Consider the following 12445-nt stretch of genomic DNA (forward strand, 5'->3'; position numbering starts at 1 on the left):
TAACACGGTTTATGTTATTGATGTAAAAATGGATGTTCTATTCCCTTCCTCAAGCTTTAAGAATTTTTTTCTTTTCTTTCATTTTTCTTTAAATAGCATAAGATCCTCCACCCTCTGCCCCAGGTTTCAATCTATCACCATTTCAAATTTCACCGAAATCGGTCTAGCAGTTCAGCTGTGAAAACTTAGCATATTGAATTACTTTCACATTTATAGAATCAGAATGGATTGTAACATCAGTAGCCCTCGACTTCGTATTTTTCAAACAAAAATTCCAACCATGACTCTTGTTTGACACTCAGTATGAATGTAATGGAGAAACATTTCTTCTACCACGAATCTCCACCCTGATTACTTCTGAACACTGCCAAACATTTTAGACGTTTACACAAAATATAATTGCGAATACTACAAGTTAGTCGATGTTGTAGACAGACGTGCCTGTCTGAACCGCTGACGTAGTTTCCAGGTTGCCAAAGCTGTCAACGTAACTATGTGATAAGATGGCCGTAGCTCTTGAAATAGCTATGACGAAATGAAATTATCCATAATATGTGACTGCCTTAACTGTACCACCTGTATATTCCTAAGTAATAAATAAAGGTCGAGTATTGTGGAATATCATTTACTTTGGTAGCTATATCTCCAAACTGAACTGATCCTTAGCTCTCGAACACAATTTATCATTGAAATCAACTATTTGGCAATAAACATTTCTATTTATCTTAATAAACTAAAATAAACCACAGAAAGAAATGTTAAAAAAGAGTTTACTTCGACGCTCATAAAAAATAATCCGGAAATATCGACTAGGGTTGTAAAATTGCTCGAAAAAAAATTATACACATTAACACAATGCTGAGACTTAGATACACAAAAGAATGTGTTACCTGTAACGGAAGAAAATGATTCAATAACAAATCTGTTACGTTTATTAACGTCACAGCAAAGTTCTGTAACTATTAGTTATTTAACTAGTACAGATTAATAGCTGCTTTACATTGATATGTTTGCATAGTTCACAAATCTAGTCTACGTTCCTAGTATCTGCACGGTCAAAGGGTGTTTTATAGAATACCAAGCATGCCATATTGTCTGAAGGCCATCTTGGATTTCACAACAGAACAGCACCAGCTGTATCCATAGACAAACATGGAGCATTACGTAACAGTCTATTCATCTTATTTAACAAATTTCATAGTTTTAGTAGATAGTTTATAATTTCAATAATGACTGCGTATTTTTGAAAAACTTTTGTCAGACTTCGAAAACAATTATTCTGTGAAATAACTTATGCGATGTCTGGAGACGAACTGGACTCGCTAACCAGCATCACGGGAACATTTTGATAAAGAGGATGCGTCTCCTGTTTGGGTGCACCACTCAACGGATGAGAGATATCGATATTGCCCAATTATTCGATAATCCCCGAAGTTCATCTACAGCTATAATGACCCCCGTAAACCCCTAGTAAGTTGTATAACGCTTTACACGTCCGGAGGATGTAATCACAATGTGTAATACCCGCAATGGAGAATTACATTTGATGGTAAAAGCGTTATACCAGTGCAAAATTTATCCCACTCCAACAGCGTGAACTTAATCGCGTTACCGCGAATTTCCTTTGCAAGTCGTGAACTGAGATTAGCCAACATTAGCTTCTCTTAGGCAACTCCTGATTACGGGGCTCCTCTTCAGCTACACTGCTTTAGTAAGACCACATACAGGTTATAGAGCGGATGAGGCAGAGTACTTGAATGTGTATATGTTTCAGCACTATTACCAGTGCACATGTTGACCCCAAATTGATTAATCCTCAAACGAAAAAGTGAAATAATTTGAAGCCAACCAGCAGATAGCTCTAATTGTCGTTCCTGTGTACAACGGCTATACCTGAAACTCACAGCTTGTGTTCTCAGCCGGACTGGGTGGCCGTGCGGTTCTAGGCGCTACAGTCTGGAACCGCGTGACCGCTACGGTCGCAGGTTCGAATCCTGCCTCTGGCATGGATGTGTGTGATGCGCTTAGGTTAGTTAGGTTTAATTAATTCTAAGTTCTAGGGGACTGGTGACCTCCGATGTTAAGTCCCATAGTGCTCAGAGCCAATTGAACCATTTTGTTGTATTCTCAGTTTGTAATGTAGCTAATGTAATTTGGTGAACAAAGCATTCTTTTCCGTAAACACAGCTAAAAAATGTTTAAAGAATGACATCACCAAACCACCAAAATCTGTTGTAATGTATGTTTATGGGCAACCATTTCCGGTGAAGCGAGCATCTTCAAGAACGTAAGGATATCCGTGACCTGAAAATGGTCGCTTTACTTTAAATGGGTGCCCGTAAATAAAAATGTATTGCAACAGTTTGTACTGGGAGCACTCTGGCCTTACGAGTGCCTCTGGATTTTACTCCTGCATGGAAGATTAGTGTAGAAATGTGGCACTAATCTGCTGTACCTATCCTACAAGTGTTGAAGTTACCACTGTGCTTTCGTGTAGTGTGTGAACGCCTTAGCGGTTACGCTATTTGAGCAAGCCTCAAGGCCTGACACAGATTTCCATCGACACTGATTTTTTCTTCCTGTGGGTGGAACCATCAGTAACATAGCCTCAGTCAGACCACAGAGACTTGCTCAGATTCATGACAAACGAGGCTGTACGCGATCAACAGGAAACTTCGATTCCTGGGCCAGCACAAATTTTCAACTGTCTTTACATATTCACCAAGTGCTAGCTTCATCACCTCTGGTTTCCACTGATATCATTACATGTTCTTGCAGCTTCATCATTTTCAACCAAGTCGATTAATTAAACCAATTTGATCGCAATTAATTTATTCCCAACTGTATAAGCTTGATTTCGACAAGTGCTCTGTTAAGGCTACACTGTTTGATCTGTGACGCATGCACTTTCGCTTCACAATAGACCCCTTTCAAATGAGAACTGGGGTACTGAGGAATAAAGCACTAATTACAGTCAGAAGTTAGTGTCTGGAGAGTTGTGAAAAAAATACTGAGTAGTGTACCGACAACAGTGCCAAAACTTAAAAGAACCATCTTGAAGGTTGCTTAGAAGACCACAGCGCGTTACTAGGTACGTCCTACTGGAGGTGACGCCCCCTTACCTTCATTTAAGATCAGTACGTGACAGAAGGACAAAAGTTTTACTAGCAATACGGTACTGGTACGTTTCAGCCTCAAGAAATATTAATCCTACGGCCTTGATACCTGTTACGCCACACTGCTAGGGTGTATGATTTGCTTAACCATTCTCGATATCGTCATCGCATAGGAGATTTTCTTTTCCTTGTCTGCCTCCATAGTTGAGCACTCAATTAGAAGGCTGGCCGACGGAAGGCGCCCTAGCCACACGTACATTTCATTTTCCTTTTCCTTAAGGTCACTTTACCCTCGGACACATCGGCGGTTTATATAATACTGTCACCAGAATGTGACAAGGTCTTATGTAGCTAAGGCCTTACACAGACAAAATCCCACACTCATCCACATTCTGTTCGGGCGTCGGCAATTGAGTATCATGTCTCATTCTCTAAAGCTAGAATTGTAAAGTTTTCGGATGTAAATGAAAGTCACAGTTGTAATATGCCACCAAAATAGTGGATATTATCAATTCATGGAATCAAAACACCTAAACCATTAGACATGGCAAGACGCTTATGTTTCATGGCAACTGCGAAGTGAAAATTGCATCACACTGATGCTTCTGAGTTAGTTACATTGAATCAAACTAAGAACAAGTGCGTATATCTTTAAATTTATGACATTGACTCTAGATAAAGTGTTAAATCACAATTCCTGCACATTTAGGTAGTTTATTACTCCTCACCAAGCCCACTTTTTTTTTATCGAAACTGTCTTGAGACAGAAGCAAAACCACAATGACCAACTGACCAACAGAAAGACATACCATGCAAACACCTGTGTGAACCAATCCATAAATTTTCAGCAATTGCTACATTTCACGTATTTGTTACAAAATCAGTGACAGTTCGTACTACCGCACAGAAAAAATGCTAGAACACTTCCCATGTGGTAATTTAATTATTTAATATTACCACCGGTATTTCATAACAGTATCATGTTTTGTGAAATTTGCTTTCTACACACACAGAAAAACAGTTATCTTCCATGAGCTCTCTAATGATTTGTTATGCAGACTTTTTCACTTACAATGACGCCAACACTTGCCCACAAATTTTCATTAACGTTTTATTACAGCCAATTGAGTTATATCAAGTTTCCTTCATATAATCTTGTTATCGTGTATTAAATGTTGTTTTATGTAGCATTGAAGAATGAAGTATCCACAGATTGCCTGTGTTTACCTTACATTTTTAAACGCTTACAAATCATCGCATAACGCAGAAACAATGTTCATGGTGACAGTAATTCGAACTGACTGAACCTGAAAATTATTAATAAGATTCTGGCAAGGCTGAACATCCGTGGGTCATCAAGATGTGCGGCCATCACTTTGTGCCTAACACATCGTGAAATACTGGACAGACATATATCTCTAGAGACGCGAACAACGTATGTCGGAGCATCAGCTGCATGCGTGAAAAGATTTCCTTGCTGGCTGTAATATTCACGGAAAAAATGCGTTTGCAACACGCGATCATGTAATGACGATAGAATAAAGGCTGTGCTCATAGAGTACGTATCAGACCAGTGGCTAAAGAAGTTGGAATGAAGCAAAATATGTATAATTAAATCAAAAGTAAGTGGATAGGATAATACATAGGGTCTTAGCAAAACGTAGACATGTGGCCCATAAACCAGACGTGCAGCTAGCAAATGCGCCAGAGTCGGTACACAGTGCAAAACATTTGGTGAACTAGATGGAACGGGAGAGTGATAAAGCCGACAGTACTACATTTCGGACTAAATGACTGAATTGGAGTTTGTACCACACGCCACAACCACAGACCTCCTAAGACAATGCTGCAGTAACGGCATACCAGACATAATTTCGGTGGTGGCAAACGTGGCAACTTTGCTACTTACATCTGCGAAAATATGACCCTGTAATATAAACCACTTTGCTAGTTGGCGATTCCAAGAGATAACGCCAGTAATTTGAATGATCTCACAAAAACCGCCAGTCATCGACGTCGCATTGAACACGCAGCAGAGGATAAGGAGCATATCGATGCCGCACAGATACAAGAATCAGAGTAGTTTGAAATGAGACGCAAAGGAATTACAGACATTGGTGGCGAGCGGATATTGATTGAAATGAAGCGGGAAAGTTGAAAATTTGTGCCGGACCGAGATTCGAACGCGGATCTGTGGGTAGCTGTTCGTCGTATTTGTTCGGGGTGGACGACCCTTGGAGCTCGTTCGAGTTCGTCGTTGATACATTAACGCAGTTTTTTTTATTGCAGAGGGCAGTTAACCCTCTGACCGAATAGGCTGAGCTACCATGCCGGCGAGCCATCCAGACACAGTGATCAGTGCAACTGCCTTAGCTCGCCTCCCATCAGAACTAAATCCTCATCTTAATCACACACTACTAATGCAGTGACCCTTGCCCATTATCCTCATTCATCACGGCATTTCACCGATTTACGTAAGAGTTCGAGCCTGGTAAGCATCTGCACCGAAGAGATCATTGGCCGTCTCGCCTTGATTATATATATTAGGCGTCTGTTCTTTCTGACATGACTGAAAGAACGAACACCACATACGCACTGATGGGCCAAAACATGATGACCACTACCCACGGCGGGGCTGAATGCCTCCTGTTGTCGTTGCAGGCACGTGTTGCAGTAATGAAAGAATGTAAGCCGAAGAGAGATAAATGGGCAATCATTATAGCGATTATACGGGCCGCAAATGCTGAAATCCAGTGATATAGGCGATTTGGACAAAGAGCCTACTGTTGTGGCACTGCAGCTGGAAACGAGAATCATGGAAACGGCGAAGAAGGTCGCCTATTGGCGTACTACTTTCGTGAGCACCTACGGAAAGTGGTTGAAGTATAGTGGTATAAAGAGTCGGCCGCATGGCATTTGGACGCCCACCTCTCATCACAAAACTTAGACGTCGGAGGATGCCTCACTGTGCAATCCAAGATAGGCAGCGATCTATGGCCGGTGCGGTCACAAATGTTTCGGAACACACCTATCAAAGGCCGTTGTTAACATGTAGTTCGGCATCATACGACCCTTAGGTGTTGCTGTGTTGACCCAACGACATCGTCTGTTATGATTGCCGTGGACACACCAACCCTGAATTTTCACCGTGGATCAATAGAAACGTGTCGCCTGTCGAGTGAATCGCATCTCTTATTACACCAGGTCGATGACTGGATCCTTACACGCCGTGATCCAGGCGAATGGATGCACGAAACATACACCACACACAGATGCAGGCAGGTGTGGCAGATTTATGTTATGGGGTGCATTGGGTTGGGCTTCCATGTCATCTGTGGTGGAAGTCGGAGACATCGTGACAGCAGCAAACTACGTGAACGTTATTACGAACCGCCTGCATCGCTCCGTGCTTGAAGTCTTCCCCTACGGTGATGTCGTCTTCCAGCAGGACAAGTGTCCGTATTGCAAGGTCAGAATGGTGCTGCAGTGAACTCACATCGGTGTCTTGGCCAGCAAATGTGCCTGATCTATAGCCATTGGAACCCATATCGCGCGCCAGCTGCGTGCCCGTAAACAATCATCCCGTAATTCTGCGGAATTGCTTGTTGACCTCTGCCACATTCAAATGGCTCTGAACACTATGGGACTTTACATCGATGGTCATCAGTCCCCTAGAACTTAGAACTACTTAAACGTAACTAACCTAAGGACATCACACAACACCCAGTCATCACGAGTCAGAGAAAATCCCTTCCCCGCCGGGAATCGAACCCGGGAACCCGGGCGTGGGATCCGCCACATTCTTCTGGAATCATGTCAAGGTTGGTTGGTTGGTTGGTTTGGGGAAGGAGAGCAGACAGCGAGGTCATCGGTCTCATCGGATTAGGGAAGGACGGGGAAGGAAGTCGGCCGTGCCCTTTGAAAGGAACCATCCCGGCATTTGCCTGGAGCGATATCGGGAAATCACGGAAAACCTAAATCAGGATGGCCGGACGCGGGATTGAACCGTCGTCCTCCCGAATGCGAGTCCAGTGTCTAACCACTGCGCCACCTCGCTCGGTCTTCATGTCAAGGGCTTGAGGAATTAATGCCAAGCAGAATCTCTGTTACACTATATTTGGAAAGTGGAACCAAAAGCTATTAAACGGGTGGTCATAATGTTTTGGCTCTTCGATGTATATACTTGTAGTTTGAAATGCTTCGATACCGCGTGCTCGTGTACCAGCTAGATCGCTCATTGGCTAAACGGTCGTAAACATGTGACCATCCTTTCGCCAAATCGCACAGAGGCGACACTTCCAAGATAATGACTGACTATAGCCGACACTGGTACAGAATATTTGTCTAGCTTATGCAATGACTAGTTCGCAAAAGAAAATGAAAGCGTAACTGTAAATAGAAAGCAGCTGTTGAACAGGCACTTTGCAACGTAAAAGTGTTAAAAAAATTAAAAATATTTTGTTTAAGTAAAAAAAGTTATCACAACACACAGTGGCTCATTAATCTGCCACATACCCAAGAGACAAGCTTTTGACTAAGAAATAAGCGGGTATCGAGTATTTCATTAGTCCAAAGCATTGTACACTACAGCAATCCTTAATTGAGTCAGTTACATATCGCAGATTAGTCATTGTTCTATTTGGAGACACCACTAGACCTGACCCAAAGATCAATCATTTTCTATGCTTTCTATGACAATGATATCGAATAGTTGTTATTAGAAGTGTTCTACGTCAATAGAATTCATTCCCCTATCTTGAGGTAACTAGTTTTTGATTAGTGATTGAAATTCTTCTGGGTGTTATGCCGCGTCATTGCTAAAAAGCTAACAACAATAATAAACTCAAACCGACGTTTCGGCCGAATTGCAACGGCCTTCCTCAGGGCACGACTGTTTTTTGCATGGGGATGGGTGCTTCTATTTACACTCCTGGAAATGGAAAAAAGAACACATTGACACCGGTGTGTCAGACCCACCATACTTGCTCCGGACACTGCGAGAGGGCTGTACAAGCAATGATCACACGCACGGCACAGCGGACACACCAGGAACCGCGGTGTTGGCCGTCGAATGGCGCTAGCTGCGCAGCATTTGTGCACCGCCGCCGTCAGTGTCAGCCAGTTTGCCGTGGCATACGGAGCTCCATCGCAGTCTTTAACACTGGTAGCATGCCGCGACAGCGTGGACGTGAACCGTATGTGCAGTTGACGGACTTTGAGCGAGGGCGTATAGTGGGCATGCGGGAGGCCGGGTGGACGTACCGCCGAATTGCTCAACACGTGGGGCGTGAGGTCTCCACAGTACATCGATGTTGTCGCCAGTGGTCGGCGGAAGGTGCACGTGCCCGTCGACCTGGGACCGGACCGCAGCGACGCACGGATGCACGCCAAGACCGTAGGATCCTACGCAGTGCCGTAGGGGACCGCACCGCCACTTCCCAGCAAATTAGGGACACTGTTGCTCCTGGGGTATCTGCGAGGACCATTCGGAACCGTCTCCATGAAGCTGGGCTACGGTCCCGCACACCGTTAGGCCGTCTTCCGCTCACGCCCCAACATCGTGCAGCCCGCCTCCAGTGGTGTCGCGACAGGCGTGAATGGAGGGACGAATGGAGACGTGTCGTCTTCAGCGATGAGAGTCGCTTCTGCCTTGGTGCCAATGATGGTCGTATGCGTGTTTGGCGCCGTGCAGGTGAGCGCCACAATCAGGACTGCATACGACCGAGGCACACAGGGCCAACACCCGGCATCATGGTGTGGGGAGCGATCTCCTACACTGGCCGTACACCACTGGTGATCGTCGAGGGGACACTGAATAGTGCACGGTACATCCAAACCGTCATCGAACCCATCGTTCTACCATTCCTAGACCGGCAAGGGAACTTGCTGTTCCAACAGGACAATGCACGTCCGCATGTATCCCGTGCCACCCAACGTGCTCTAGAAGGTGGAAGTCAACTACCCTGGCCAGCAAGATCTCCGGATCTGTCCCCCATTGAGCATGTTTGGGACTAGATGAAGCGTCGTCTCACGTGGTCTGCACGTCCAGCACGAACGCTGGTCCAACTGAGGCGCCAGGTGGAAATGGCATGGCAAGCCGTTCCACAGGACTACATCCAGCATCTCTACGATCGTCTCCATGGGAGAATAGCAGCCTGCATTGCTGCGAAAGGTGGATATACACTGTACTAGTGCCGACATTGTACATGCTCTGTTGCCTGTGTCTATGTGCCTGTGGTTCTGTCAGTGTGATCATGTGATGTATCTGACCCCAGGAATGTGTCAATAAAGTTTCCCCTTCCTGGGACAATGAATTCACGGTGTTCTTATTTCAATTTCCAGGAGTGTAGAAGCACCCGTCTCCATGCAAAATCAGTCGTGCCCTGAGGAAGGCCGTTGCAATTCGTCCGAAACGTCGCTTTTAGTTTATTATTGTTGTTAGTTTTTTAGCAATGACGCGGCATAACACCCAGAAGAATTTTAATCGCTATGACACTGGCCGCGGAAGCCTACGTTCTTATAATAGTTTTGGATTCTGTACCATCTGTATAATTTTGAACTTAAATGTCTGATACGACATGTGAGTTGTTTTCATGTGTGACCGTACGACAGCAGACGAGTGACGGAGTGTCGTTACCTTGTGTTGCAGCCTACGGGAACCTGGGCGCCGTGCTCAGCTCGCAGGGCCGGGTGGACGAGGCGGAGAAGGCCTTCCGGCTGGCCCTGCAGCACAGGCCCAACATGGCCGACGTCCACTACAACCTGTAAGTACCACTGCAGCGCGATCCGGTAGCATTTGTGGTATGGCTGTACTCCATCCACTGTCAAGTTTCCTAGATTCCAGATGTGCTTCTTCACGTGGAACTACGTCAACTTATAAGGTGATTATTTTGAAGTTCACCAGATTAATAAGTATTACATACCGTTTCGAGAATGAAACTGGCTGACGTGAACTTCTTGTCACGATATTTGTATTGAGAACCAGACAGCCACATTCGGCTTTACGACAGTACATTGCCGAGTGAGGCTATGATTGTCTTGAGACATTAGGAACTTCACTGAACTTTGTGCCCATGTAACTTCTGGCAGTGTCACAAATGGTCAGAAAATGACGCAGTAGATTAGATATTCTTCTTGCTCCACAGATTCACAGTGAAGACATTCACAATGGCGTCGCAAAAGTCTTAACCCTAGCACTAACATGGTGGTGGGGTATTTCATGGCCACCTTTCGACAATACTGTAATCTACTCTTTTCCTTTACATTTTAAAATTTTGAAATAGACATTTATTCTTTTTATTGATACAGCGTATTCCGTAATTTCTTTGAATTTTTCAATAAAACGTAACCCAAAAATTTAAGTCTTAGTAGCAAATACAACTTTTCGCGACACATGTCACGATCATATTTTCAGGTTCAGGATCCTTCTTACACATCCATATACGCTTGAAGAGAGTGTTGTGTATGAAACTCAACGATAACTAACGAAATGTGTGTTTTCTAATTTCTGTTTTGTGTCCATAAAATACTCCTTCTCTCTGAGTACATATTACAGAAATTGCGTTGGTACTGCCAAGAATGGGCTAAAAGATATTTTCAGGTTCTGCACCCTAGTTGTACATCTGTATCTATTTAACTAGGACGTTGTTAATAAAAGCTAATAATAATAAACGAAATTTGCGTCATTTTTAATTTTTTTGTGGTGGGCAAAAAGTACGCCTCCATTGGTAGTACGCTTTATCGAAAATAGGTTGGTATTGCCATGGTTAATGTAAGTACACATATTTTCATTTAAAAGGAATAACAAACTTATCACAAAATATGTGAATGTACGATATAATGAGGCGTAAATGATAATCCTTAGGATATGGCAGCAAAGCATATCCAAGAGAAAACCAGTTTACATCACTTCTTTACATTAATCACGTTACTTCACTGAAGATATGCCGAAATCAGGTTCTCCGTAACAGTCAAATTATTTGATATTATTTTTAATATTTAGGGGGGACTGTTGTTCCTTGACTGTAGTTCGCCTAGGAACATATAGTGTTTATTGGTCATCGTCTAGTGCCCAATTTTAGAATACCTAGAGGGAATATGCCCTAGAGACCGCCTCAAGAACAATCGGGTATTTTCTAATGTTTTTGTTGCTGTGGGGCATGAGGTTGTGCTTTTTGCAGTGTTTGTAAATATTACTTCGACATATTTAAGTGCTCAATAATCTTAAATCTATGTGGAGGATATTGTTAATTCTTCACTATCAGAGTTTTATAGTGAGTAAAATTCTGTGTATTTTTAGAACTGGTTACATAACGTGTGGAAGGTTGAGCGATATATAGTCGTCGTATACCTATGTTGTACCTTGAAGAGGAAATTATGTCACCATGGAACATATGATAGTTCCAAATGAACAGAATTTCTTTAATCTCTTAATTTTACTAGCCTTGAAAATGAAAAACTGATTGGTTTCCAGTTGCTTCTAATTCAAAATGAATTTAATCTGTAACTGATTTTCAGTAAAATCTCTATTTGATGGCCGACCGATGTGGCTGAGCGGTTCTAGGCGCTTCAGTCTGGAACAGCGCGACCGCTACAGTCGCAGGTTCGAATCCTGCCTCGGGTATGGATGTGTGTGATGTCCTTAGGTTAGTTAGGTTTAGGTAGTTTTAAGTTCTGGGGGACTGATGACCTCAGATGTTAAGTCCCATAGTGCTCAGAGCCATTTTTCTATTTGATGTCACTTATTGACCACAGTATTGTAATGCAACAACTACATTATTAAATACAGTAATGACAAGATTTTCTCGATTGCTATGTTTCTAAATTTCAACAGACTATTTGTTCCTAGAAATATTTTTGATCCCCGGAACATGTTACACGTTTGTAAGTACCTTACCTTTGAGGAGTGATTTTATAATTTCACACAGAGACCCCACTACTCAAAAATAAATGTACCATTATGTAAACATGGAATTAGAACATATACTCTAACACAAAAAAACCACCCACCACGAAAGAATTACCCGAACGGGACGGAAATAAGGAGATCTGATGTACATGTACAGACAAACAAAACTTTACAATTTCAGAAAAATAGGATGATTTATTTAAGAGAAAGAGCTTCACAAATTGAGCAAGTCAGTAACTCGCTGGTCCACCTGTGGCCATTATGCAAGCAGTTATCTGACTTGGCACTGACACAGCTGTTGGATGTGCTCCTGAGTGATAGCATACCAAAGTCTAATTGGTGCGTTAGATAGTCAGAATCCAGAGCTGATTGGAGGACTCTGCCCATAATGCCTCACACGTTCTCATTTGGGGACCTTGCT

The 12445-nt window shown here is 43.1% G+C and overlaps 1 protein-coding gene across 1 annotated transcript in view; it reads left to right on the forward strand.

Moving 5' to 3' along the window:
• LOC126092834 (protein O-mannosyl-transferase TMTC2-like) overlaps positions 1 to 12445 on the forward strand; it is a 445889-nt gene that overhangs the window by 88977 nt on the left and 344467 nt on the right. The window contains exon 4 of the mRNA XM_049908564.1: positions 9766 to 9880. Within this exon, the coding sequence (XP_049764521.1) occupies positions 9766 to 9880 (115 nt within the window). The remainder of the gene's footprint in view (positions 1 to 9765; positions 9881 to 12445) is intronic.

The sequence above is a fragment of the Schistocerca cancellata genome, chromosome 7 (genome assembly GCF_023864275.1).
Source record: "Schistocerca cancellata isolate TAMUIC-IGC-003103 chromosome 7, iqSchCanc2.1, whole genome shotgun sequence".
NCBI lineage: Eukaryota > Metazoa > Arthropoda > Insecta > Orthoptera > Acrididae > Schistocerca > Schistocerca cancellata.